Genomic DNA, 25842 nt, shown 5'->3' on the forward strand with positions numbered 1-25842 from the left:
TGCTGCAGACTTATGAAAAATAGGGGCTGGGGGGCTCTGGGTGACTGGGGGCACGAGCTGGGGTAAAGGTCAGAAGGAGACTAGACTTCCAACCACGATGACGAGAAAAAGGGTCAGCCCCGTCCTCCACCCATCTTTTCTCTCTCCCATTCAACCTCCCGGAAGATCGACAGCAGATGATTTGGGGGACAGTTCTGTTTATTGGGGACAATGAAGTCTGGGGTAATTTTAGTTTTTACTACTTTAAAAAAAATGGTCTTAAACTAAATGTCTAAACTAAACTAACTTTGCCGTGTGGGTGATATTTTATATCTTTCATGGGGATGGTTTGTTTTGGGGTCACACCTGTGCTCAAGGGCTCCCCTTGGCTCAGTGCTCGAGGGACTCTATGGAGATGGAGCCAGAGACAGACCCGGAAGAGCTGTGGGCAAGGCGAGTCCATGAGCCCCGCACACTATCTCTGGCCCTTTTTAAAAAGTAAAAAGGTGGGGCTGGAGCGATAGTACAGCAGGTAGGGTGTTTGCCTTGCACGTGGCTGACCTGGGTTCGATTCTCAGCATCCCATAGGGTCCCCCAAGCACCGCCGGGAGTAATTTCTGAGTGCAGAGCCAAGAGAAATCGCTAGGTGTGACCCAAAAAGCAAAAAGGGGTCAGAGGAGGTAGTACAGTGGGTAGGGTGCTTGCCTTGCACACGGGCAAGCCCGGTTCAATCGCCATAACCCTGCAGTGTCTCCTGAGCCCTGCTGAGAGAAAAACCCTGAGCGCAGAGCGGGGAGTAAGCCCTGCACATCACCAGGTGCGACCCCAAAAAACAAACAGAAAGTAGAAAGAAAGATGAAAACGTCAGTTGACATTTACTGAGTCCCATTCTGCATTGGGCAGGCACGACTCGAAAGCCACCCCACGGATGGTCTCACTCAATTCTCCCACCAGTCGGGCCTGTGCTACTCATCATCCCCCCCTCCCTTGGACTGCAGGTGAGGAGACAAGCCTTAGGCCACAGCACCTGGAGACAGAAGGGGCGGGCTGAGAACCTGGCCCAGGGTGGCCCCTGCTGCGTCCCCTGGCCCTTATCTTGCTCACTGGGGCCTCCGCCTCCCCACCCCATGGGAGACCCCCAGAGGCTGCTTGTGGGAGGAGCCCACCCAGGCTGAGGGACACTCACCACTTGTCGGTGTTGTTGATGAGGGTGGACACCTGCCCCAGGTACTCTTTGTCGTAGACCACGATGGGCTCTGACTCGTTGATCTCCACGGGGTGGAAGATGGTGTTGAGGAAGGGCAGCCAGTTGATGGCAGGCGCCAGGGTCTGCAGGATGGGGACAGCATGAGTTGGCCGCTCTCCTCAGAGCCCAGGTCTCCAGGGCGCTCTGAAGAAGGCGCCACGGGACCTCAGCCCTGGGAGAGGCAGAGAGCTGAGTGCAGATGGGCCTTGAGCAGGTGTCGAGAGATACTTTCACCAGAGATGGAGACTATTTTTGGGGGGGGCAGGAGGCTCCCAGAAAGTATCTGGGGCCTTACCCATGACAATTCAATGCACAGACCCGAGTGTACAAAGCCGCACAGGCCCTGCAGTGCCGGGACACCCAGTCCAGCCTGGAGGTGCCGGGGGACCCCAGGACCACACGAGGTGGCACTCGGGTGCCTCTGTGACTCGGATGATGCCCAGGAGACCCTGTGGCGCAAGGAGCTGAACCCAGGTTGGGTGCACACCAGGCACATGGCAGGAATGGAGGGCACAGCACCGCGTCTTGGGGGCAGACTCACTTCATTTCCCACCAAGAGTTGCAAGAGTTTGAGTGGCCTCCTCGTTCTAGGCCTCGTTCCCCCAGAGCTGCTATTATTTTTAGTTATTTCTTGCCCTGTACTTTTAGAGACTGCAGCATTTTTCAGGGTGACATACACTCTGCTAGCGCAGAAGCACCGTCTGGGCCCGTCACGGAGAAAGGGGCCGGGCGTTGGGCAAGCACGCCGTCAGGGATGGCTCACACGTCCCCCGGGAGGCCTCCTGAGCCCACCCACACCAAACTCCACTCTCCATTCCCTTGACAAAGGAAGTCAAGAGATGGAGTACAAATATTTTTCACAGAGCAAAATCAACCACGTAAAACCCACCGGCAATATCAGATGAATCTCTTTTGTGGTTTTTGTTTTGCTTTTCGGCAGAATCCCCAAGGGGCCATGCTCAGCTCTGTGCTCAGGGTTGGCTTCTTGGGACGCTCAGAGGCCCACGCAGTGCTGGGGATCGAGCCAGGGTCAGCCACATGGAAGGCAATGAATGACCTTATTTTCTAAGGGCTTGATTTTCAACATTTGGAGGGCTGGGGTGGGCATGGTGGGAGCCACACTCTGCAGTGCTCAGGGATCACTCCTGGTAGTGCTCAAGGAACTATATGCAGTGCCAGGGACCAAACTCAGGGCTGGCTGAGTGCAAGGCAAGCGCCCTTACCCTATACTCTCTCTCCGGTGCCTTATTTCCAATTTTCACTACTTTTTCCAATGATATTTGATCCGCCCGTGCTAGTTTACAAAGTGAGATCTCCAGGGCTGGAGAAGGCTCAGTGGCCAAAGCACCAGCCAGGTTGGGGGTGGGGAGTATCGAGGCTGGGAGTTCCACCCCAGCCCCACCCTCATGCACTGAGCCAGGCCTTGGTGGTGGAACCCCCACGTCTGAACCAGCATGACTGCCATCAGGCAGGTGTGAGCACTGTGCTGCTGGGTGCGGCCCCAAGTCACCAAGGTGCAACTTACCACTGTCACAATGACAATCATCACAAAGAAAGGGGGAACACGGAACAGAGCGAGTAAGATTTCAGCCCAAGCCCATGTGGGTCAGGTGGACGCTCCCTCCAGGGCACAGGGAGTCTTAATGCTAGAAACAAGCATCACTTGTTTTTTTTTTCTTTTTTTGGGGTGCCAAACCTGGTGGTGCTCCAGGCTTACTCCTGGCTCTGTGCTCTGGGGCCACTCCTGGCAGAAGGCAAACACCCTCTCTTCCCCACTTCCTCCCTCCCTTCCACTTGATTTTTGAGTCACACTCAGTGGTACTCCAGAGACCATGTGGTACAGGGGACTGAATCCAGGCCTCCTGCATGTGAAACACACACCCATACTCCCCAGTCCCACATAACTACTTTCTTCCTTCCTTCCTTCCTTTTTGTCAACGTGCCTGCCCATCTCTCCTGAGGGACACTCTGGAATTTCCAGCCCATTCTCAAAGGATACAGTGACTTAAAAGACCCACAGCCCCCAGCTGGACAGACAGGACAGGCAGGAAGGGGCTTGCCTTGCATGCAGCTGCTTCGGCTAACTTGGGTTTGATCCCTAGCACTGCATATAGTACTCAGAGCTCACCCCTGAGCACTGATGGTTGTGAACCATCCCCACGCCGTTTAAAAACAACAACAACAAAAACAGAGTCCCTGACCATTTCTGTATTCTGGCCCAGGGCGGGTATAAATGAATGAATGACCAAGGAGGGCGACTAGGGCTCAAAGTGGCAGGCTATAAGACCGCTCCAGGTCATGATTTCCTGGCAGGGTTGGGCCACCACACAAGCTGAGGGCTTAGGACATTTCCAGGCTCTGTCTTGGCTAAAATGCCCCCCCACCCCATTTTCACCCCCTGGGCAGCTGGGTGACCAGAGAGAGAAAAAGTCTTTCCTTCTGTGCCTAGAAGAAGGTGGCAGACACAAGCGCACAGGCCTCAGTGCTGTCTGGTCTCTCCAGCCCTGCCCAGTACCAGCCCTGAGCACCAAGCCTTGAGCCCCAGGTGCAGCTCCCTAACCAACCTAACCAACAGAAAAGGGTGAGAGGCCCCTGGGGGCAACGCCTAGCAGCCACAGGAGGCTTTCTTGGCATCGTGGACACTTGGGGGTGCTCTTGTGCTGAGAACTGGGCAGCTGGAGCCAATTACGCTGCACAATAGCATCTCCCTGACCTCCTGGCCTCGGAGTAGAAAAACAGAGCCAGATGGTGCCTGCCAGGCTGTGGATGACCGTAAGAAGCTGCCAGTGGCCCCCCTTCCCTAGTCTCTCCTTCCCTGTCCCCTAGACCAGCATTTCTGGGGACCAGAGCAAGTGGGGGCTGGCACCCAGGAACCCCAGTTGGGAGCCGAGATGTTGGCTGCTCCTCACCGTCAGTCTCACTGTCCCTGGCTTGACCGTGCCCCCCTCCCAGAGTCCCGCTCCTACCAAAACGCCCTGTCAGTGGACGGGGCCGTTTCCACCTCCCCGCACCCCCCCTCGCCCCCCATCACTAGCCTGCGGCTAGTCAAGAGCCAGGCCCCAGGGGCTGGAGCAATAGCACAGTGGGTAGGGCGTTTGCCTTGCACGCGGCCGACCCAGGTTCGATTCCCAGCATCCCATATGGTCCCCTGAGCACCACCAGGAGTCATTCCTGAGTGCATGAGCCAGGAGTAGCCCCTATGCATAGCCGGGTGTGACCCCAAAACAAAAACAAAAAACAAAGAACCAGGCCCCAGGGTGGTCCCGGGTGCCTGCTGGATGGAGGCATGGAGGGAGAAAAGGCAGAGGACAAGGCTGGTCAAAAGGCAGGGGGGAGGGAGGGAGAGATTCCCTTGGAACCTTACTCCAAGGCCTAGAGATGCCCCCATGTGAGGAAGTGAGGCCTGGTCAAGAGTTCCCGGGCAAGAGTAAGAAGCAGGAAGCCAGACCGAGGCCACTTGGGAGCCTGACCCCTGGGAGACGCAGGCACCACACAGCGGGGCCAGAGGAACTGGGGTGACCCGCTGCCCACCAGGGGCCAGCCGACTTTTGGCGGAGTACAACTCTTGTTCTTCAGGGTTATGCCCCAGAGGGTGGCGGAGTTCTCAGCCCGGCCCACTGTGCCTCCAAGGGGTCCCAGGACAGGTGGTCAGGACAGAGCCACCACCTGAGCTGATGTCCGATGTCCATCTCCCCAAGCGCACAGGAGCCTCAAGACCTTGAATGTGTCCCGGGGGAAGACAGAAGACAGGAGAGCCGGCCCTCCCCCTTCCACAGCCTGTCTGGTGCTGGAGAGGTGGGAAGTGTGCCCCCTGCTCCCTCTCCTCACCATGGCAACCCTGTAGGACTGAGCTGTTACCAGAGCACAGTCTGGCAGGGCTGTCATCAGCCCTCTGGGCCTTAGTCTTCCCATCTGTGAGCTGGGTACAACCACCTCCTCCTTCCCCAAAACTTCACTGGGTTGCTCTGAGGACCTGGTGAGTGAATGCCCAACCGCCCCACCCACCTGCCCCTGCCCAGCGCCCTGTGCCACCAAGCCCCGTAGCTGGCCCTGCTCCCAGCCCGCTCACCTGCAGCTCAGCTGCCGTCACTTTGTGGTAGATGAGCTCCTCGTCCCGACGCTTCTCCTGCGGGATGGTGATGTTGGCCAGCGCCGTCTCGAAGTCCAGGATCTGCTGCATCTGAGACCGGATGGCGTCCTCGTCCCCGCCGCCTAGCAGCTTCCCCAGCTGGACCATGTAGTCCAGGTATCCTGTCAGCACCTGTGGGGTCAGGTGCCCCAAAGCGGTCAGTGGCTGCTGGCCACACCCATGCCAGGCACAGGTGTGGGGAGTGAGGAGGCGGCGGGCCCACCCCAGCTGGGAAGCCAGCTGCAAGAATCACTAGGGTGCTGCCCCCCAAGCCCTCCTGTGCTGTCTGGGTTGGTCCCCGCTGTCCCGGATGCTCGTCACAGGGATGTCACCTGCAGGATGGGCCTTTAGTTCCTCAAACACTCTCTTTCTCCCCTGTATCCTGTGGTGCTAAGAAGCAAACCCAGGGCCTCACACACGCCAGGTCTGGGCTTGGTGGCTGAGCCCCAGGCCAGGCCCAGACACAGGCCTTCTGTTGGATAGTTTTGGTTTTTGGGCCACACCCAATGGTGCTTAGGGCTAACTCCTGGCAAGGCTCAGGGGACTCTAAGTGACTGAACTCTCAGGGAACTGAACCCAGGCTGCTCACATACAAGGCAAGTGGTCTGCCCAGAGAACTCTCTCTCCACCCCCACGGCTTTTCTTTTTTAAAATTGGGGTCAGGGGCCGGAGCGATGGCATAGCAGGTAGAGTGTTTGCCTGGCATGCAGCCGACCCGGGTTCAATTCCAGCATCCCGTATGGTCCCCTGAGCACCGCCAGGAGTAAGTGCTAAGTGCAGAGCCAGGAATAACCCCTGTGCACTGTTGGGTGTGACCCAAAGAGAAAAAATAAAAGAAACCAAAGGAGGTCACGTTATTAATCTCAGGGCTACTGTAAGGGAAGCACCTACCCGCTGTGCCATCTCTCTGGCCCAGGAAACAGGCCTTTTGGGCCGCCTGCCTCAACGCACCCCCAGATCTGCGTGTGATCCGGTGTTTTTCTCCACTCACCATTCACTTGCCACAATGTTCCACGAGGGCAGCGTGAATGTCCCCCTCCCCTGCTGGCCCTGGGGACCCCCTGGGCAGGAGCCATGTGGGGTTCTCTGCTTCCGTCTACTGGGCATGTACTGCAGGGGTGGGTGGGATCATGGGTGAGGAAGAGGAAGGCTCCCGCAGAGGCCCCATCACAAGGCAGCCAGGGGTCGCCTGGAGTCCAGTTGGCTCAGCTTCCCCACCGCTGGCTGTGTGGCCCCAGGCAGGCCTCTGGGCGTCTCTGAGTCATATTCCTCCCACTCAGGCAAGGTGAAAGTGACACCCAAGTGACAGTCAAGGGTCAGATGGGATGGATGGGGCAGGTCGCCAACACCTCGCTCTACGGGGCAAACGACACCTGCACCCTGACAACCTTGCTCCCGTGCCCGAGCAAGTCTGGTCACCACCGAGGGGCAGCTGGTGACTTACGAAGGACAGGAGCCTCAGCACGGGGGGTGGGGGGTGGGCGGGAGGGGACAGAGGGTCACAGAGGGGGTTGGGGGACAACCATGGGGGGGGGCGGGGAGAGCGCACTGCTGAGGACGCACTCACCTTCTCATTTTCGGTTTTGTTCAGGTAATAGTCCCGAGAGGGTAAGCCCAGGCCAGACTGGTCCACCTGGAAAAAAAAGTGGGGGTGAGAGGCCCCCCACACCACTCCCACTGCCCAGCAGCAGGGACGGGGGTGGCTGCCCAGGGCCCCAGGGTAGCAGATGCAGCCACTGTGAGGATAGACAGGTCCACCGAGAAGGGAGAAGACACGTGTGGTCAGCTGTAGGGGTACTGGCCAGAGCCGGCCTCCCCTTGACGCTCTCCTCGCTCAGCAAGGCACCTCTGCGGCATCGAACCCTTTCTGAGACAGGGCAGGGGCTATGAGCCATTCACCAGGGTCAGGGACATGACACCCTCAGGGATGAGGCCCTGGGCCGGATCCCTGGCACCACATGGCCCCTGAGCACTGAGAACCCCAAAACAATGGCATTTTTTTTCTTTTGTTTTTTGGGCCATACCAGGCTGTGCTCAGGACTGTAAACTCCTGGCTGTAAATTTGGGAATCATTCCTGGCGGGGGGCTCGGGGGACCTTATGGAATGCCAGGGATCGTTAGCCACATGCAAAGCAAGTGCTCTACCCGCTGTATTATTACTCCAGTCCATTTAAACAACAACAACAAAATGCTACCAGGGGCTGGAGAGCTATACAGCAAGTAGGGTGATCCCTGGCATCCCTTATGGTCCCCTGAGCAATCCCTGAGTGAAGAGCCAGTAGTAAGCCCTGAGCTTACTACTGAGCACAGTCCCATGTGCCCCCTCAATCCCTGCAAAAAGCAAAACCAAAAAACAAAACATAGTAACAATAACAAACACCCACACTCCTGGAGCCGAGGGTGCGGCCTCCCCTGTGGGGAGCAGAGAACTTCCAGCTCATGGGATTCATGGGGAAAATGCAGCTCGGGCTGGCCTGAGGCTCCTGTCCAAGGTCACACGCTAAAGCAGTTGCAGAGATGGGTAGAAATTCATGACCTCAGCCAGGGGCTCTCACTCCTGTGTCTGAGAGTGCGCAGGGGGGTGCTGGGGCTCCCCTGGATATGCTGATGCTATGGGGTGGGGACGTTCGAGGAGGAGACGGACTCCCGAGTCCTTCTAAATGGCCACAAAGATTGGACGCAAAGGCAGGGGTACCAGGAGGAGGGTCCATCTGAATCACAGTTGGCATCACTCTGGGACCAGCGTGACAACACAGCAGAGAAGGGTTTGCCTTGCATGCAGCCAACCCGGGTTTTGATCCCTGAGCACCCCTAGGAGTAATTCCTCAGTGCAGAGCCATGAGAAACCGCTCAGCACCGTAGGATGTGACTCAACAATACCCCCAAAATAAGAGTTGGCATCACTCTTGGGGTCCCTAACAACCAATCAGAATCCTAAGGGTCCATCTGTCCAGCAGTGCCCTGGCCTGCCCCGGTGCTGCAGCTTCTCCCTGTCCCTTCCCCTCCTTCTGCGGATGGTGTTGTGATGATCCATGGTGGCGGTGGCGGGGTGTTTGGCATCAAGTTGGGGGCACGCACACTTGGGTGAGCGGAAACTGTCTGCAGTGCCAGGGAACCACAAGACAAGAGCTGTCGGGCTCAAACAGCAGAGCTGCCAGGATTGTCCTCCACGGGCAACCCTGGGGACTGAACTCAGGGCCTCTTGCCTGCAAGCCGGGTGACTTAGCCGCCGAGCCTACCTCGGCTTCATGACTGGGAGCTGCCAGCAGTAACCCAGCAGAAACAGAAAGCTGTGGCCCCCCGTGTCCCCTGAGGCTGGTGTGTGCCAAATGCCCACCAGGCTGCCAGCTCACGGCCCGTCCTCCCCTCGCAGCCCCAGACCAGCTCACCTGGATCACGTTGCTGTTGGAGTTCTTGGAGTCGGCGCTGACATAGACGGAGAAGAAGGGCGAGGTGCGGTAGTGGGAGGTGACCACCTGCAGGGTGTCCTGGAAGTTGTCCTTGTCCCAGGGCCCTGTGATGTTCCAGCCCCCAAGCTGCAGGGAGGGGAGGGAGGGAGGAAGAAGTCAGGGGCCAGTGAGACAGATTCTGCTTCTGCATCGGCCACTCGGTTTCTCTGAGTCCGATGAGCCAGCGAAAGAGAGGGGGAGTTTTCAGCAGGGGTTTACAGCGCACTGGGGTCCCAGGCAGAATAAAGAGGAATCAGATAGCTGCTCCCTGGGGCTAGGCACAGGGATGGGAGCACAATTTTCCCTGCTCACTCTTTGACGATAGAATCATGTGAATTAAATCCCGATAGATCACATTTACCTGGAAAGAGTACGTATATATTTGGGGGGGTAGGGGTCAGAGGGAGCCACACCCAGTGGTTCTCAGGGGTTACTCCTGGCTCTGCGCTCAAGGATCACTTCTAGCGGGGCCTGGGGGACCACATGGGATGCTGGGGATCAAACCCTGGTCAGTCTAGTGCAAGGCAAATGCCCTGCCTGTGGTACTATCACTCCAGTCCCAGGCGTGTACGTCTCAGAAGGGCTGTAAGTTAGGGCCTGCTTTGGTTTTTCTCCGAGTTGGGGTTTTATTTCAACTTCTTGGTCTTCCCTAGTTTTGGGTTCATGTGGGACGTTGTGGGGCTTGTGCCAAAGCAATGGGAATGGTGTGGGTCGTGTGGCCTGGGAACAGCCCAAGAGGAAAGACACCTCCCCTGTAGGGGAAAGGGGAGGATGAGGTGGGGGCTCGCCTCACTAGGTGCCTTTGAATCTTGACCAAGACTTTCTGCTGGTCCTTCTGGAATGTGCCCTCACCCCCTCTCAGACACAAACTCATCCTCTAAGGAAGAGGAAGCAACAACACAGAGGAACCCATTCCCTGTAAGGACAGGCCCTGTCCCATACAGAGGCATGGGTGAAAGCGTGCACACACATGTGTACATGCACACACACACACAAGGACCCTTTCCAGATGTATGCATACATGGTACATACAGACACACACACACAAACACTCACATGTACACACATGCACACACACATACACACACACACACCCCTCCAGATGTATGCATAATAGCACACAGACACAGACAGCCCATTGCACAGACAGGCAGACTGTACCATCCCACCGTCAAGGTGATCGGAGGGAGAAGTGGCCAGGTTCCGGGACTCCCAAGAACTGGGGAGCAGGGCGAGGAGGGGGACACTGGCACGGGCCGCAGATCTGGGAGAAGCTCACCCGCTCGATCAGCTCCATCAGGGGCTTGGCCTTGAGCTCCTCGATCCTGGTCTCGTTCATACACGCGTGGTAGTACACCTGAGCCTTCCTTTCTGCCTCGCTCACACTAGCTGTGGAGTTCTCTGGAATGACAAGAGACGGGGCTTGGCTGGGAGCGCTCACCCTGATTTTATGGGGGGAAGAGTTTGCTGCTCCCCGCTTGGCCCCCCTGGCTAAGTAGGAGAAGCATCCACAGGAGGACAGCCTGTGCTCCTCGCCAGCCAGCAGATGGCCACGCGCCCTGCGGCTCTGTGCGACAGACACCTGCCTGGGCTCCCGATGAGCTCTGACACCTGGACAGAGATGGAGGGAAGCAGCAAAGAACCTACACGGTCCTTACCAATGGACTCTCCACTTCCTCCTCCGAGGGACCAGGGGCCTTCATCGGGCTGTGAGTTGCATCTCCTGCCAAGCCCGTGGCACCTCTCCCTCTCCCTCACCAGGACTCCAGGAGGACTCGTAGGCCCCATCCTCCTGCCCTCGGTGCCCTGGCGAGCCAACAAGTCAGGTAAAAGGGACCAGTTACATGGTGAGGGGGGAAATGGACCTTCTGCGGTGAACTCGGCTTGCTATCGACAGCTGCAGATTTGTAATGATACACATCTGGGACGTGGATAGTGTGGCTTCAGGTAAAGCTATGAAGGGTCAGGGGAGATAATACAGCGAGGAAGGCATTTGCCTTGCATATGATCAATGCTGGTTCAATCCCTGGCACCACGCTTGGTCGTCAAGTCCTGCTAGAAATGCTCCCTGAGCACAGAACCAGGAGTAAGCCCTGAGCACCACCAGGTGTGCCAACAGCCCTCCCCCCCACTACCCCCACCACCGCCAAGAGCACAGCACTCCACATGCACACAAGCCTGGCGCTTCCTATCCTGCTTCCTGGGACCCAAATGCTCAAAGGATCTGTGTGCCTGAATCTGCAGCTCCCTCAATCCCACCTGCTCCATGCGCTCCCCCCGGGCTAACTCCCTACCTGGGACTCTCCGTGGCTCCCTGTTTGTTCCTCCTTCCTTCGAAGACCTCTCTCTCTCTCTCTCTCTCTGTCTCTCTCTCCCTCTCTCCTCCTTCCCTCCCTCCCTCTCCTCCCTGCTTGTTTATTTTCTCTATGAACCTCACAGGAGCTGGAACGATAGCAGTTAGGGTGTTTGCCTTACACGCAGCCGACTCAGGTTCTAGTCTTCTGTCCCTCTCAGCAAGCTACTGAAGAGTATCCCGCATAATGGAACCTGGCAAGCTCCCCGTGGCCTATTCCGTATGCCAAAAACAGTAACAACAAGTCTCACAATGGAGACATTACTGGTGCCCGCTCGAGCAAATCGATGAACAACGGGAGGACAGTGTCGTGCTACAGTGCTATGAACCTCACAAGTAAAATCAGACAGCAACTGTCTTTCCCTGAGACCCTCTGTCCAGGAGGCCTCTTCTGAGATGTTCGTGGAATCCCTCACACTGAGCAACTCTGGGTACCATGTGGGCTGCACTCACAGTTTGTGGACTCTCCACTTCCTCCTCCAAGGGACCAGGGGCCTTCCCCCTACCCCCAAGGAACTTGTGGCCCAACAGTGACATATACACACAGAGAAGACCAAAGGTACCCAGGGGCTTTGATCTGGGAAAATGGGGAAATTTGGTTTCAGAACCAAAGATAAGTTGCACCCCTGGATGGGTTGGGTTGGGTGGTCTCCAGAGGATGTTCTCTTCAAGATGAAGTTATTCAGGCAGAAGTGACAGAAAAGAACACTGGGTTTGGGAGAGTGAAGAAAAGCAAGGAAGTCCAAAGGGACACACTGTTTGGAGAAAAGAAATCTGTTTGGCATAACCAGTCCATACAAAAGGTACGAGTCATTTCCTGGCCAGCCTAATCGGCTCTTGCAGCCAACATCCTGAGAGCCAGCCTGCTGGCCCACGTCTCCCCACAAACAGCATCGTGGGGGGCCGGAGCAAATGTCTAGAGGGTAAGACCTTGTCTTGCATGCGACTGACCAGGGTTCAATCCCCAGCATCCCATGTGGTCCCCTGAGCACCGCCAGGAATGATTTCTGAGCACAGAAGCCAGGAATAATCCCTGAGCATCACTGGGTACAACCCAACAACCCCCAAACAAACGAACACTAAATCCCAGCATCCTGACTACCACTGGTCAGAGAGCAGAAGTCCCCAGGCCAGCTGAAGGCAGGGGCATGGCTCTGAAGAGGAGACAGGACAGGCCTGAAGCCAGTCTGACGGGTGACAAAGAGATTGCTATCCGGGATCTGAGTGATGGGAGTCAGGCTCCGGGGTTGCCACACACTGAACACACTTGAGTGTCCCTGGCTCTCTATAAAGGGGGCTCCCAGCACAGGGCCGGAATGGGGCGCATGGGGACCCCTCCCTGCTCCTCAGCCCCGGGAGGGGAAGCACATGGAAGCCCAGCAACGGGGCCGCACCCAGCAGCCAGGTTCCCGGCAGGAAAGGCCATGAGCCATCGGAGCCAGCCAGAGCCGGCTCTTCATTGTCCATGCTGGACCCCAACAGACAAGCAAGGCAGGGGAGTGGGGGAGAAGCCAAGAAGGAGTGAGGGGGGAACTGCACGGGAGATCTGGGGCCTGCCACCCCTGCTCCCCTCTAGGGCCCTCCCACGTCAGCCTGACACCCCCCTCCCCAAAACCTCCCCAACTCACTGAATTCAGAGTTTTGGCGTAAAAGTGCCACTCCATCTTTTCCCGACTCCTGGGCCTTCAGTGGTCTCTTTCTGGCCCCATATCCTGCTAATTTTTCAAAGCTTCAACATTATTTTTTAAAATTTAACTTTATTTTATTTGGGGGGAGGGTGTTTACTCTGCTATTTGTTTACTCTGCTTCTCCTGCTGGAGCGATAGCACAGCGGGTAGGGCGTTTGCCTTGCACACGGCCCATGCAGCCGACCAAGTTCAATTCCTCCGCCCCTCTCGGAGAGCCCGGCAAGCTACCGAGAGTATCTCGCCTTCACGGCAAAGCCTGGCAAGCTCCCCGTGACGTATTCAATATGCCAAACACAGTAACAACAAGTCTCACAATGGAGACGTTACTGGGCCTGCTTGAACAAATTGATGAACAACAGGAGGACAGTGCTACAGTGCTACAGTGTTCCTGCTGGAATGTGTAAGAAGAAATGAGTATCTTTGGTTTTGATTTTGGTTCTGGTTTTAGTGGTGGTGCTCAGTGTGGCTGCTCCTGGCAGTGCTCATTGGGCCACTCAGTGCCAGGAATCAAACCCAGGTCTCCAGCAGGCAAAGACTGCACCTGAGTCCTCTGCATCATCTCCCCAGCCCGAGAAGAAAGCCAATCTTAAGTCTGACACCACCCCTGGACTCAGTGTACCACATACACTACAAGTCTGTCAAATGAATGAACAGATGGAATGTTCTAGGAGCTCCCCAGAGAAAAGATGGCAGTCACTGGAGTCTGAGGGAGAGGGCACGGCCACCAAATGAACCTGGCAGCACTTTTCCCACTGGGAAAAGCTTAGTCTCCTTTAAGATCCTCCAAGTTGCACCCTCCTTCCCGAAGGTTCCACGGGATGCACAGAGAGGAACTAACAGAGAGGCTTCAGGGCTGAGCTGGGGGTCATGTTTTGAAGACATTTTGGACATGGCAGTTTGAAAATAACTTGGCAGCCCTGGGTCCAGACAGCACAGCTCCCAACTGCCTGGGCACTTCCTTCCAGGGACCCTGCGTTCCAGAAACTTCCTCAGTCACTTCCCCACACTCTCAGCGAGGAAAGACAGCACACCACTTAATCAGCCCGCTTCTTCCTCTGGGAGTTTTTACTAGAACACACTCTCCCCTGGCGCTCCCTGGGCGGAAATGAACGCCCAGGCGGCAGGGCAGGGTGGTGAGGAGGGGGCTTCTGAATGCTGCAGTCAGGAGCACTGGTGGGCTGGTCCAGCTCCCCGCCAGGGCAGGCCCCGCGTTTGTTTTAGATAAATGAGTCGGTGGTTGATTTCCTTCAGTGACAGGCCTCAGAGACCTCACCCTGTGAGGGGAAGTGAACAGCAGATAAAGGAGGCGCCCTCTTGGGCAGAAGAACAAAAAATGACGACAGCACCCCTGTTCCAGGGGGCCTACCGCAGGCCAGGCCTGAGGCTGACACTAGTACCCCACTTCCTTTCTCGACAAGAGTCCAGATGCTTTTCTGCTTGAGGGGTGCAGTGTGACCATATCACACTCGCCACCACAATGTCAACATCCCTCACGACTGTCTATCGATCACCCCCACCCCCTAACTGACTTAGGCTAACTTCAGTTATCTTTGGAGTCCAAGGGCTTTGCCCATTCCCATGGTTTGCCGTTTTGTTTGTTTTTGTTCTGGGCCACACCTGGTGATGTTGGGGGCTCTGTGTTGGGGGACCATGTATGGTACTAGGAACTGAGCTGGGCTGAGTCACACACAAGGCGGGTGGCACCACGACTCCTGTACTATCTCTCCGACCCCTTCCTTTGTTTCTTTAATGCCATCGATGAGATCATCCAGTGTTTGTCCTTTTCATTTTGACTGATTTTCCTTAAAATGACAATCTCTCATTCCATCGATGTTAAAAAAAAAAAGGCAAGATTTTATCTTTTCTTATAGCCAAATAGTAGTCCATTGTGTATAGATACCACAATTTCCCTCTTTTGTGTGTGTGTGTGTGTGTGTGTGTGTGTGTGTGTGTGGTTTTGTTTTGGTTTTAGCCTATACCCAGTGATGCTCAGGGATACTCCTGGCTCTGAGTTCAGGGGTTACTCATGGCATGCTTGGGGAACCATATGCAGTGCTGAGAGTTAAACCCAGGTTGGTGGTACGCAAGGCAACCCTAACGTTTACTGGTCCAAAATAACCACGATGTCTTTATCCATTCTTCCATCACTGGGCACTCTGGCTGTTTCCAGCTCTGGTCTATAGTACATAGCACTGCTACAATCATACATGTGCTCATGTTGTTTTTGTGGGGGTTCTCGGGATATATACTAAAGTGTGGAATTACTGGGTCACAGGAAGTTCTATCTTCATTTTCTTTAGTTGTTGTTTCTATGTTTATGGCTTTCGAGTCAGGACTTAACTCTTGGCTCTGTGCTCAGAAATCACTCCTGATGGGGCGTGAGGGACCATATGCAGCGCCACTAATTGAAACCAGGTCAGCAGTGTGCAAGGCAAGTGCCCTAATTGCTGTGCTATCTTCCTGAACCCCATCTTCAGCTTGAGCCAGTTTATTTTTCCTAACCACAGCAAAAGAGAGTTCCTTTCTCTTTACATCCCCATTCACTTGTTGATTCTCGTCATTTTGATACAGGTCATTTTTACCAAGCCTTCCATTAACCATAGAGGCGGGGAAGGAAGGCCCAGGGAGGTGAAGGAGCTTTCCCAGGGAAGCAGAGCTAATATGTAATTCTGTGGAACTGGAACCCCAGCATCCTTAAGGTCCCTGAGAAAAGGAATGTTTTGCTCTGTGTGTGGGAATGGCACTGTGTGCTTCTCATCATAATACCCACAAGTGGGCATTAGAACATCACGCCCAACTTACAGGCAGAACGTTGGGTAACGCCCAAGGCCACACAGAGAAGTGGCAGCGGCCCGGGTTGGAGCTGACATTCCCTCTGCTTTCTCTCTGTGAGAGGATCCCAAAGTCCACCTTGAGACCAGAAGCAGTCCTGCTGCCCCTAAGAAATCCTGGACGCCTACTTCCATCTCTGAATCACAGGGACACTCTCCAGATTCGAAGGAAGGGTCCAGTATGACAGATGGGGTCCTGGAGAGAAAGTTTCCAGACACTGTTCTTGTACACAGTTACCAGCGTGCACAGGAAGACGGAAACCAAAACAGGACACTGGAAAAACCAATCACAACACAAAGAGGAGAGGCCAGATGAGCCTGCCCAGGAACAGCCACGGGGAGGCTGGACGCTACTGGGAGCGATTCTGTGTCCTTCCCAGGGAGGCTGGTACCAGGACGAGAGGGAAGGGACACAAATAACATTTTCCTGTGTGGAATCTGAGTGGCTCAGATTATTATTACAGCTAGCAGGCATTAACTTTTTTTTGTCTTATCACTTGTAGATAGTATGCACGCACACGATGTATGTACAGTTCAAGCAGAGAGTGAGGCCTCTGGGTGGCCAGGGAAGGCATTTCGGGGAAAGCACAGGAGGCCTGAGAAAATCCTGCAGGTAAGGGAGCGGGTGGAGGAAGCGCTTCAAATAGCAGAAAAGGGGGAGGAGGAACTAGCTCAAAGGGCGGGGGACATGCCTGGCACACACAGGAGTTGCTTGTACTCTGCGACTGCTCACTGGCCCCGCAAGGACTCCCGAGCATTGATGGATGCAGTTCAAGTGGCCCCTGGCACGGCTCAGAAACCCCCAAATAAAACCTAAACCCAAATGGAAAAGTCTGCGCTCAGAGCACAGCGGGAAGCCCAACTAGGCCTGGTCTGAGGGGTGACAGGTCTGGCCTGGTCTGAGGGGTGACAGTCTGGCTGCATTGCTCCCCAAAGAGTGTGAGGAAGGCCACACCTTTACCTCCTCAAAATCGAGAGAACCCCCAGGGCTGGCTGATCGATGGGCAGTCGATGGTCTCTGGGTGAGGCGTCTGAGGTCATCCTTTCCACCCGCCGGGCTGTAAGCACATGGCCTGTGGCATGCAGCCCCCTACATCCCTCTCCACAGAGCCCTGAAGGGCCAGAGTTCACTCCAGAGAAAGCAGCCGACTGCCAGAGCCCCAAGATAAGCTGCCAGGAGCAGACACAAGCCCCAGGGACACTCAGAATGCTCCTTCTTGCTCACCATCAGGCCAGCCTGGACAGCCGGGTGCCCGCTGCCCGCCGTTCAGATCCCCATCTACTCCAGCTTCCTCCTTGCGGCCTGCTGGCTCGCCCCTTTGTCTGCGGAAGCTGAAATCAGCCTGGCCTTCAGCCCAAGAATACACAGGCCCACACTCCTGCATTTTTGGTCACCCACTCACCTGCCTCCTGCACCCTTAGGGGTTTCCAGGTATCAAGGCCTACAGGTGAGAGGCCATTCCCAGAACCAGTTCCCAGGGAATGGGGAGATGGAGTGTGTGTGTGTGTGTGTGTGTGTGTGTGTGTGTGTGTATGTGTGTGTGGGGAGGGGGTGTCAGCAGGTGGCCTTCCGGGGATGGATGCTCAGGTCGGGATGACCTGGGGGTGACCTGAGGCACCACACCCACACGTTCATTCCATCTAGGTCGGATCTCAGTTGGCCTGGCAAGCTCCTTCATGCAGTCAACAGAGAGAGGAAGTTGGCGGCCAGCACCACGGGTCGCTCTGAAGTGTGTCTGCGCTCAAGGAGTCAGAGAGAAAGAAGACAGTTCTACCTTTCCCGGAAAACACCACGCCTTTGGAATTTCACAAAATGAGCACGGGCTGGAAGCAGAGAGACAGCACAGTGGGTAAGGCGTTCGCCTTCTGTGCAGCTGACCCGGGTTTGATCCCCAGCACCCCTATGAGCACCCGAGCCCCACCAGGAATGATCCCTGAGCACAGGGTCAGGAGTAAGCCCTGAGCACGACTGGGTGTGGCCTAAACACCAAAACCCTAGAAACAGGCACCGCCTACCCCGTGACATAACTGAGCAACCCACGTCAGGGAGCCCGCGTGGGGTGAGACAGGCTCCAAACGGCCTTTCCTGATAACAGGGTGCATTGTGAGCTCCTCGGGGAAACGGGGAACCGAGCTAAGCACCGAGGAGTCTTCTCCCAGGTCACTGGCCGGGGAGAGGCAGCTGGGCCCGTGCTCCCCGCCCCCACTGTGGCGAGCGGGACAACCCAGCCCTAAGTCAGCTGAGCGCTTCCCGTCCCTGGCAAGTGTCTGCTCACAGCGACCTTGTGTGCTGGCCGGTCCCCTCTCACTGACAATGAGGCGAAACAGAACAGAGGCGGGCCCCTGCTGCAAGGCCGCACAGGCGATAAGCCAGCCAGGCAGCCATGACCACAAGACCTCGCAATCCAGCTTCTGACCTTTTCCCCTGGCCCCTTGCCTCATGCGACTCAGGTAGAGCGCGCAAGCCCCTAAGGGCACCACGACAACAGGTGTGGCCCCCAACACTGCAACAGCAATAGCCACCTATGGAAGGGAAGGGGGTAAAAAACAAAGGCATTTGAGATGAAAAAAATTAAACGCCCAAATTGTTTGCTTGCTTGTTTTGGCGGGCTTTCGGTTCGGTTTTCGTTTGGTCTTAGAGCAAGGTCTGTGCCCTACTCACTGTACTATCGCTCCAGCTTCTGCCTGCTTGTTGTGAGCCTTTATCTAACGGTGCCCGGAGCTGCTCTGGCCGCTGGGCCTGGGGGTCACTCCTGGTCGGGCCTGGGGGATCCTGTGGTGTCTGGCACTGAAGCAAAGGAGGTGCTCTAGCCTACTGAGCTCTCTGGCCTGCAGATACGTACATTATGTAAAGAGAATGAACAGTGACTGATGAGACTGCTCAAAGGGCCAGTGTACTGTATGAGGGAGGCCCAGGTGTCCTCCCCAGCACCACATGGTCCCCTTAGCAATGCTGGCAGTGACCCCAAAGCCGGGAGCACCCCCAGAGCATCACTCTAGATGTGACTCTTTAACAACAACAAAAAAGAGTAACAGTAACACCATCATAAACAGTGACCACCATGACATGGCAGACCTGAGCAAAGCACTTCAGTAGTTTTGGGTGGGGGGCACAAGTGGCAGTGCTCACAAGCTCCTCCCAGCTACTTCTGCCCTCGGAGTTGGCTCCCAGCATTGCTGGAGGGACTATGTGGTGACCAGTCAAACCCAGGTGGCTGAGTTCCCTCTCCAGCTCTAGGCAAAGCGCTTTACGTGAATTTTCCCACTTCACTTTCATTCCCTGGTGGAAGCGTGGTTTCTCCCACTGCACAGGTGGGAGAACCCCAGAAAGGTTATGTAACTGACCCAAGATCACACAGTAGATGGCAGAGTTGGGGAGTAGAACCCAGATCCTCGTGCCTGATGAAGAGGCATCAACTTGTCTTACGTACAGTCTCGGGACTGCTGCCTGCTTTGGCAGAGAGGTCCTGGCAAGCACCTGCTGTATCTCTAGGCACCGGGAAGAGACATGCTTCAGTTGTGCTTTGGCTCTCCCACACTGACAGCCTTCTAGCTCTAAAGCACCAGGCTGGGCCCTTTCCAAAGGGGACATGAACAGATGCGGGCGAGGCTGCTCCTGACGGAGTGCTCCAACCCCACCTCCACCCAGCACCTCTCTCGACCCGCACAGACACACACACAGGGGGCCAAGCTGCTCAGGGGTTCCCATGGACACTGCCAAGAGCAGCCGGGAACAGGAAAAAATGGCAAAACTGCAGAAAGTGTGAGCCTGGGGGCTAGCAAGGGAAAAGAAAGGGCCCCTCCACTTGGCTTATTTTCACTTTCATCTCAAAGACACAAATCACTTCAATTTCACAACTGTCAAAGGAGAATCTTTCCCTGTTGCACCAGAAGGCTTCTGTTGACCTACTTTTGAATAGCTGAAGGATTTTCATTTTGTTTTCCTTTTTTGGGGGGAGGATCTCTTATAAGCCGTGCCTACAGAGCCTGGGGGCCACACAGTACTCAGGGGACCATGCCATGCTCTGGCTAGAACCCAGGCCGCCCACATGCAAAGTGTGTGCTCCAGCCCTTGGGGTTACCCTCCCCACCCTTTTGAGGGTTAAAAGAAAAAAATCAATAAATAATTTTGACTCTCAGTTCTGTCACTGATGGGTTAGCCAACTGAGCTTTCATGATGTGGTCTCTCCCAGCAAGAAACAGGAGTCAGTAAGAGAGAGGAGTAGCCAAGTTCCTGGCTGCTGAAAGGTTTGAACTGGCAGGCGTCACCACAGGCATATGGTGATTTCACAGGAGGACAGGTGCTCAGAGGACAGGTGCTAATTCAGCAAACACTAACTAGAGACACTGGCAAGGAAACACAAACTCACTGCATGCAAGACAGATGTGAGATTCTCACCTAGGGAGAAAAACCACCAGTACCAAGGCCATCCTGGAGACCCCAGACCTCAGAAGGCGCACCCATGTGCGAAGAGCACTTTGGTTAGCTGATTTATCAGGCAATCCCAAGAACTTCAAGGCCCAAGAGGATTTCTGTGGGCAACGAACAACTCTGGGTTGAACTGCTATTATCACTTTCACTGGACTGCAACAATAAATCTGATTTTTCTAGCACAGCAGATGAGGCGCTTGTCTTGCAGACAGCCTATATGGGTTCGATCCTCAGCATCCCATATGGTCCCCTGAGCACTGCCAGCACTGCCATTTTACAGATGCAGAAATTGAAGCTCAGGGATAAGTAACCTGCTCTGGATCACAGAAGTGATAGGGTTGACATTCTAACCCCACTTCATCTACATCCACATCTTCCCTAGACACTCTTCTTATAACCAGCTGGACAGGCCCACCGAACACGTTCCCCATGCTGGGTGCTTACCCAGGAGGTGCTTGATGATGGCTTGGTTGTGTTCCCAAAGGTTACTGAAGGTCCCCCAGCGTGAGTGGCCATCAGGCACAGGGTTGGCTTTGATCCAGCCACCGCAGGCGTAGGTGAAGAAGTCCTGGCAGGGGTCTACTGTGGGGTCCATGGAGCTCAAGATGGAGCTGGTGACAGAGACACAGGCCTCGCTCAGGCACACTGGAGGGCTCCCTGGCAGGAGAGAGAGGAGGAAAAGAGCCAGTGAGAGCGGGGCAGAGGCAGCACGCAGTCTAGGGCCCCGGAGCCAGGCCCACTCCTGCTCCTCACCGGGGTGGGACCGGGCAGTCGCTTGCCCTGAGACAGAGGCTCCCAGCAGAATTCACATTTCCTGACTTCTGTTTTACCCCTGTGGCTTAACCTACGCAGAACCAAGGTGCTCAGCGTGTTCTTTCACACATCTTCATCTACTTTTTATTATTCCTTGATGGTTAATTGATTATTCATTCACTCATTTGTGAAAGAAAATTATCACCAAGTTTCTGCCATGTTCTTTGCTGAATGCTGTGTGCATGTGCGTGTGTGTGTGTGTGTCTTTGTGTGCATGCACACACATGCATGCATGTGCTTTAGAAGGTAAAAGTCTTTTTCTTTAGGAGTCAGCAATTTGGGGGGGTGAGAGATTGCACAGCAGTGACTACAGCCTACAGCCTAGCATGCACCTGGCCTGGGTTCAATCCCCAGTGGCACATGGTCTTGAGAGCACTATCGAACACAGCCCTGGAGACTCCCACACAGTCCTAGGGAGACCTGCATCTTTGGGTCCTGGCACTGAACCCAGGGCCAGGTACATCAACAATCCCCAGGCCTTCGGAGCACCTCCAGGGTCGTTCCTCTGCAACCTATGCCCCCAAATTAGTACTTTGGCTGGGGATTTACACATGATACCAGAGAAGTCAAAAGGCAGGGGCCAGGGGCTGGAGCGATAGCACAGCAGGTAGGGCGTTTGCCTTGCATGCGGCGGACCCGGGTTTGATTCCCAGAATTCCGTATGGTGCCCTGAGCACCACCAGGAGTAATTTCTGAGTGCAGAGGCAGGAGTAACCCCTGAGCATCACCAGGTGTGACCCGCAAAGCCAAAAAAAAAGGCAGGGGCCAGGGATGTGGCTCAGAGGCAGAGCACATGATTTCCAAACGGGAGGCCCCAGGTTGGAACCCAGCACCGGCAGGAAAGTCAGAGACAGTGGAGGGAGAGATGCTGTCAGGCTCCCGCCCACATACACGGAGTGCTGGAGGGAGTGAGGGAAAGACGGAGGAACGGGTACCGCTGGGAAAAGCCTTTCCCTGATGCAGGAGGGAGACCTCACTGAATCCTTGTAACACCCGAGAGGAAACAGCTCTGAAGGTCACTCGGCCGTAGGCCCTTTTCACACCAGAGCACACTGAGGGACAGGGAAGCAAAGCCCAGTGCTCCTGGTCAGTGGGATGTGAGCCCCTCCTTCTCCCACACACCTGCTCTGGGCCTAGAGGATCCCCCAGCCCACACCTAAGAGGCTCTAAAACCTCCTGTCACCACAGGGCTGCAAGGAGGTTGGCTGGATCCTACAGGTGCCCCCCCCAAAAAAAAAACACCACAAGGGAAGATTAGCCCCCTCTGAGCACTCTTACAGGATACCAGGGACATGGGCTGTCCAGGAGACATCTGACTCAGGGAGGCCTGTGGCTTCCAGTCCAGGAACCGAACCAGGAGCAGCCTCGGCCAGAGCCCAGCCTGGGGGGCGGGAGATGGACCTGGCCACAGAGTCAGGCTGGCGGCTGGGAAAACACGCATGACAGGCCCAGCTCAAGGCTGACCCTATTCCAGGGGATGCAAGTCTGAGTGATGATGGGAAGGAGGTTGCAGGGCTGTGAGGAGACTCCGCCTCTGCGTCTGCTGCTGCACTGAGAGGCTGGGCTCTGCCCTGGCCCCTCACCCACCCGCAGAGCCATGCAGGGGCTCTTCTGACCAGTTCTTTCCTCCTGCCAAACCTGGAGGAGGTGGGGCAGGCAGGCTTTCAAGGCTCTTGGATCTGGACTTAGATCCCAACTTATTTATTTTTATTTTGGGGTTACACCCAGCAATGCTCAGGGGTTACTCCTGGCTCTACACTAAGAGATCATTCCTGGTGATGTTTAGGGGACCATATGAGGTACCAGGGATAGAACCGTGGTAGGCCACATGCAAGGCAAAAACCCTACCCGCTGTACATTGCTTTGGGCCCCTCAATCCCAACTTTCTGCCTCTTGTTGTGGGCCTTGAGCAAATATCACTCGGAGATCAGTGTCTCCATCCAGAACTAAGGAAGCACAGTGGGGTCTAGTTCTCTGACATGACCTCAGGATTAGGTGTGTGGGCTCAGCTCCTGTAGTCTGAGGGCCACTGCTTCTGAGAGAGGACAGAGGGGACCGGAGAGGGACAGGTGTCACCTCACTCAGAAATAAGGCATGGTCAGTAGGCTTGTTCATAGTTGGTGACCAACATAAAGTCCTGGAGGACAATGAAGAGTTCAGAAGAACAGCATAGGAGCACAAGAATGAGCATGATTTGATTTGAGGTGACGACATGGTTATTGGTTATTGAGCCATTAGGCATGGAAAGAAAGAAAGGAAATGGCAGAGAATACAATCCCATGGTCTCTATCAGATCATAGTAATCAGAGTAGCATGGCCTACTCTCCACCTCAGAGAGGGTCCCACAATTTTTATGGGGATTTGACTTGGATGCAGAGAATTTCTATCTTTGAAAAGTCTATAAATATTGTCTGTGTCTAACAGGCAGGAATCAAGTCTAGGAAAAACCAGAAGACAGATGTGATAGGATGGTGTCTTCAGGGAATGAGATACATGAGATATATCAGGTGTGTATGTGTGTGTGTGTGTGTGTGTGTGTGTGTGTGTACGTGTATGCACGCGCACGTGTGAGAGAGACAGATTTTTATAGTTATAAGGGAACTTGAGCTTAGAATAAGAAGCCTATCCCTAGGAACTTGTCTGGAGTTTAAGTTTTCACTAAACTGCAAGGTACCTAGGTGTGCTGAAGTAATAATCACTTGATTATTTAAGCATCTATTTATTGTTTTTGGACAGCACAGCAGTAGGGCATTTGCCTTGCACGCAGCCAACATGGCCGACCCGAGTTCGATTCCTCCTCCCTTCTCAGAGAGCCCGGCAAGCTACTGGGAGTATCTCGCCTGCACGGCAGAGACTGGCAAGCTACCCGTGATGTATTCGATATGCCAAACACAGTAACAACAAAGTCTCCAATGGAGACGTTACTGGGCCCGCTCGAGCAAATCGATGAACAACGGGAGGTCAGTGACTCGGTGACTCAGGCCACGCCTGGTAATGCTCAGTGTTTTCTCCTGGCTCTGTATTCAGGAATTACTTCTGGTGGTGCTCCGGGTTTATGGGGGACCAGGAATTGAACCCAGGCTGACCACACGCACGGAAAGGAAGGCCACATGCAAGGCTGTACTCTCTCTCCCTCTGGCCCTGTTAAGTACCTCTTTAATTTTAGGAATGTTACCAACTATTCTTGGCCTGGCCAGTGCTTAAGCTATCTCTGATTGATCTATAACTTTCTAGACACCTGCTTCTAATGCTAAAGTCAATACTTCCCTAACTTGGCTCGGGCCCCATCTCTGCAGAGAAGCCTTCCCAGACTCTCGTGCCTGTTTAGGCCCTTGGCTGCCAGGCTGTCTCTCTGTCTACTCCTCCACAGACTGGGAGCCTGAGAGCTGGGAATTTTTTTATTTCTTTGCCCAGCACTGTATCTGGCACCTAGCAGGTATTCAACACATTTGTTGAATGAATGAATATATAAATGAATGAATTTATGAATGAATACATCAAAGAACGCTGACTCGACCTGGGCACCACCGGGAGAGGCAAACACTCTGCTGCTTCCCTTTGTGTGACCAATGGAGAAGGCAGCACCTGGAGGCCCAGATCTAGGTAAGACCCCTAGTCTGGACACTTGCCTAGTTTCACTGCTGTATTTCTCAGCAGACTGTATTGTTTGGTTTACTGCCACTGTTTGGAAAGCGCTGGCAAGTTTCTGGAAAGGAGGGTGTAGCAAGAAGGTGGACAAATATGTGTTTAAGTGTCCAGACATAACTTGGAGGTGAGCCTTTTAAACTCATCAGACTTGCTTATGACCTCATGTTTGCTCCCCTGGGGCTGATGCCAGCCCCTGGGGCTAGGAAATGAGGCCACTGTCAATATCTGCAGCGGTCACCACATTCCTAAACCAAGTCGGCCAGCAAGACTCATGGTTACCTGCTCAGAGGTTACCTGCTGCCCAGCCCAGCTCTACCAAGGGAAAGCCTGAGGGGTCATCCTTCCTGCGGGCCCCACTTGGAATGACAGGTGGAGCGCTTGGGGCCCATCGGCCAGGAGCCCAGCCGTGGGGATCCCTGTATCTGGGCAGAGCTGGCCACAGGGAGCTTAGCAGCTCTCCAGACACAGGGCCCAGAACAGGGGGCACTCCCAAAGAACACTGATTTAGGATAAGACAGTAGCTGCAGGACAGGGTGACCGGGAGGTAAAAACTGTTCCCAGCATAGTCTTCCGCCAAGTCATTGTGTGCACTCTAGTCATCTGCTCATCCACCCTGCAAGTCACAGGCACACCGAAGGCATGCAGGGGTTAGCTAAGCACATAGGGTGAAGGGCTTGGCAATGATTACTTTATTAAGCAAAAACTTGGGAGGCACTTGCTACGCCTGGCATATTTGGTAAAACATCTACAAACCGTTAAACAGGCAATGAAATAATCAAGCAATTATTTCTTAAGCACCATCTGGGTGCCCATGCATAGCGTCGACACTCCTGCAACGCTTGTGGCATGAAGACTGACAGAGGGGGTGCCACAAGGGTGAAGACAGGAGGGGTCGAAGAGGAGTCCCCTGAAGTCCTGCTCTCTCTCCGTCCACCACCCCCACTCCCAACCCTCCATCGCCCTCCCCACCCAGCCTGGCCTCCCCCACACGCACACAGGCCAGAAGCTTCCACAGGGAGTTCTCGGAGAAGCCAAGCGGGTATTTCCTGGTTCACCAGAGAGGAGCGGGTGAGGAGGTCAGTGGGAGAGCCCCCCAGGCTGCTCCAAGGGTGAGATCCCGCTCTCGGAAAGCAGGATGAGACAGAGAGAGGCTGGCACGGGGGGTGGGCGGGGGGGGGCTGGCCATGCTCATTCTGAACCCGGACCCGCCCTTCCTGGCTCCAAGAATGCCTTGCAGCCTTCTAAGGCAAGAAGGAGCCACACATTCAGGACTG

General features: G+C 55.0%; 1 protein-coding gene across 2 annotated transcripts in view; it reads right to left on the minus strand.

Annotated features, from left to right (window-relative positions):
• Positions 1 to 25842, minus strand: part of ECE1 (endothelin converting enzyme 1) — a 110412-nt gene that overhangs the window by 16427 nt on the left and 68143 nt on the right. The window contains exons 4-9 of one of the 2 annotated variants that reach the window (XM_056123310.1): positions 20552 to 20760; positions 10083 to 10204; positions 8744 to 8890; positions 6922 to 6987; positions 5295 to 5486; positions 1166 to 1308 (exon numbers count right to left, since the gene is read on the minus strand). In XM_056123310.1, coding sequence (XP_055979285.1) covers positions 1166 to 1308; positions 5295 to 5486; positions 6922 to 6987; positions 8744 to 8890; positions 10083 to 10204; positions 20552 to 20760 — 879 coding nt within the window. Of the gene's footprint in view, positions 1 to 1165; positions 1309 to 5294; positions 5487 to 6921; positions 6988 to 8743; positions 8891 to 10082; positions 10205 to 20551; positions 20765 to 25842 lie in introns of both variants that reach the window. The other variant, XM_056123309.1, reaches the window with a different exon arrangement.

Source organism: Sorex fumeus, unplaced genomic scaffold (genome assembly GCF_029834395.1).
Source record: "Sorex fumeus unplaced genomic scaffold, SorFum_2.1 ptg000047l, whole genome shotgun sequence".
Taxonomy (NCBI): Eukaryota; Metazoa; Chordata; class Mammalia; order Eulipotyphla; family Soricidae; genus Sorex; species Sorex fumeus.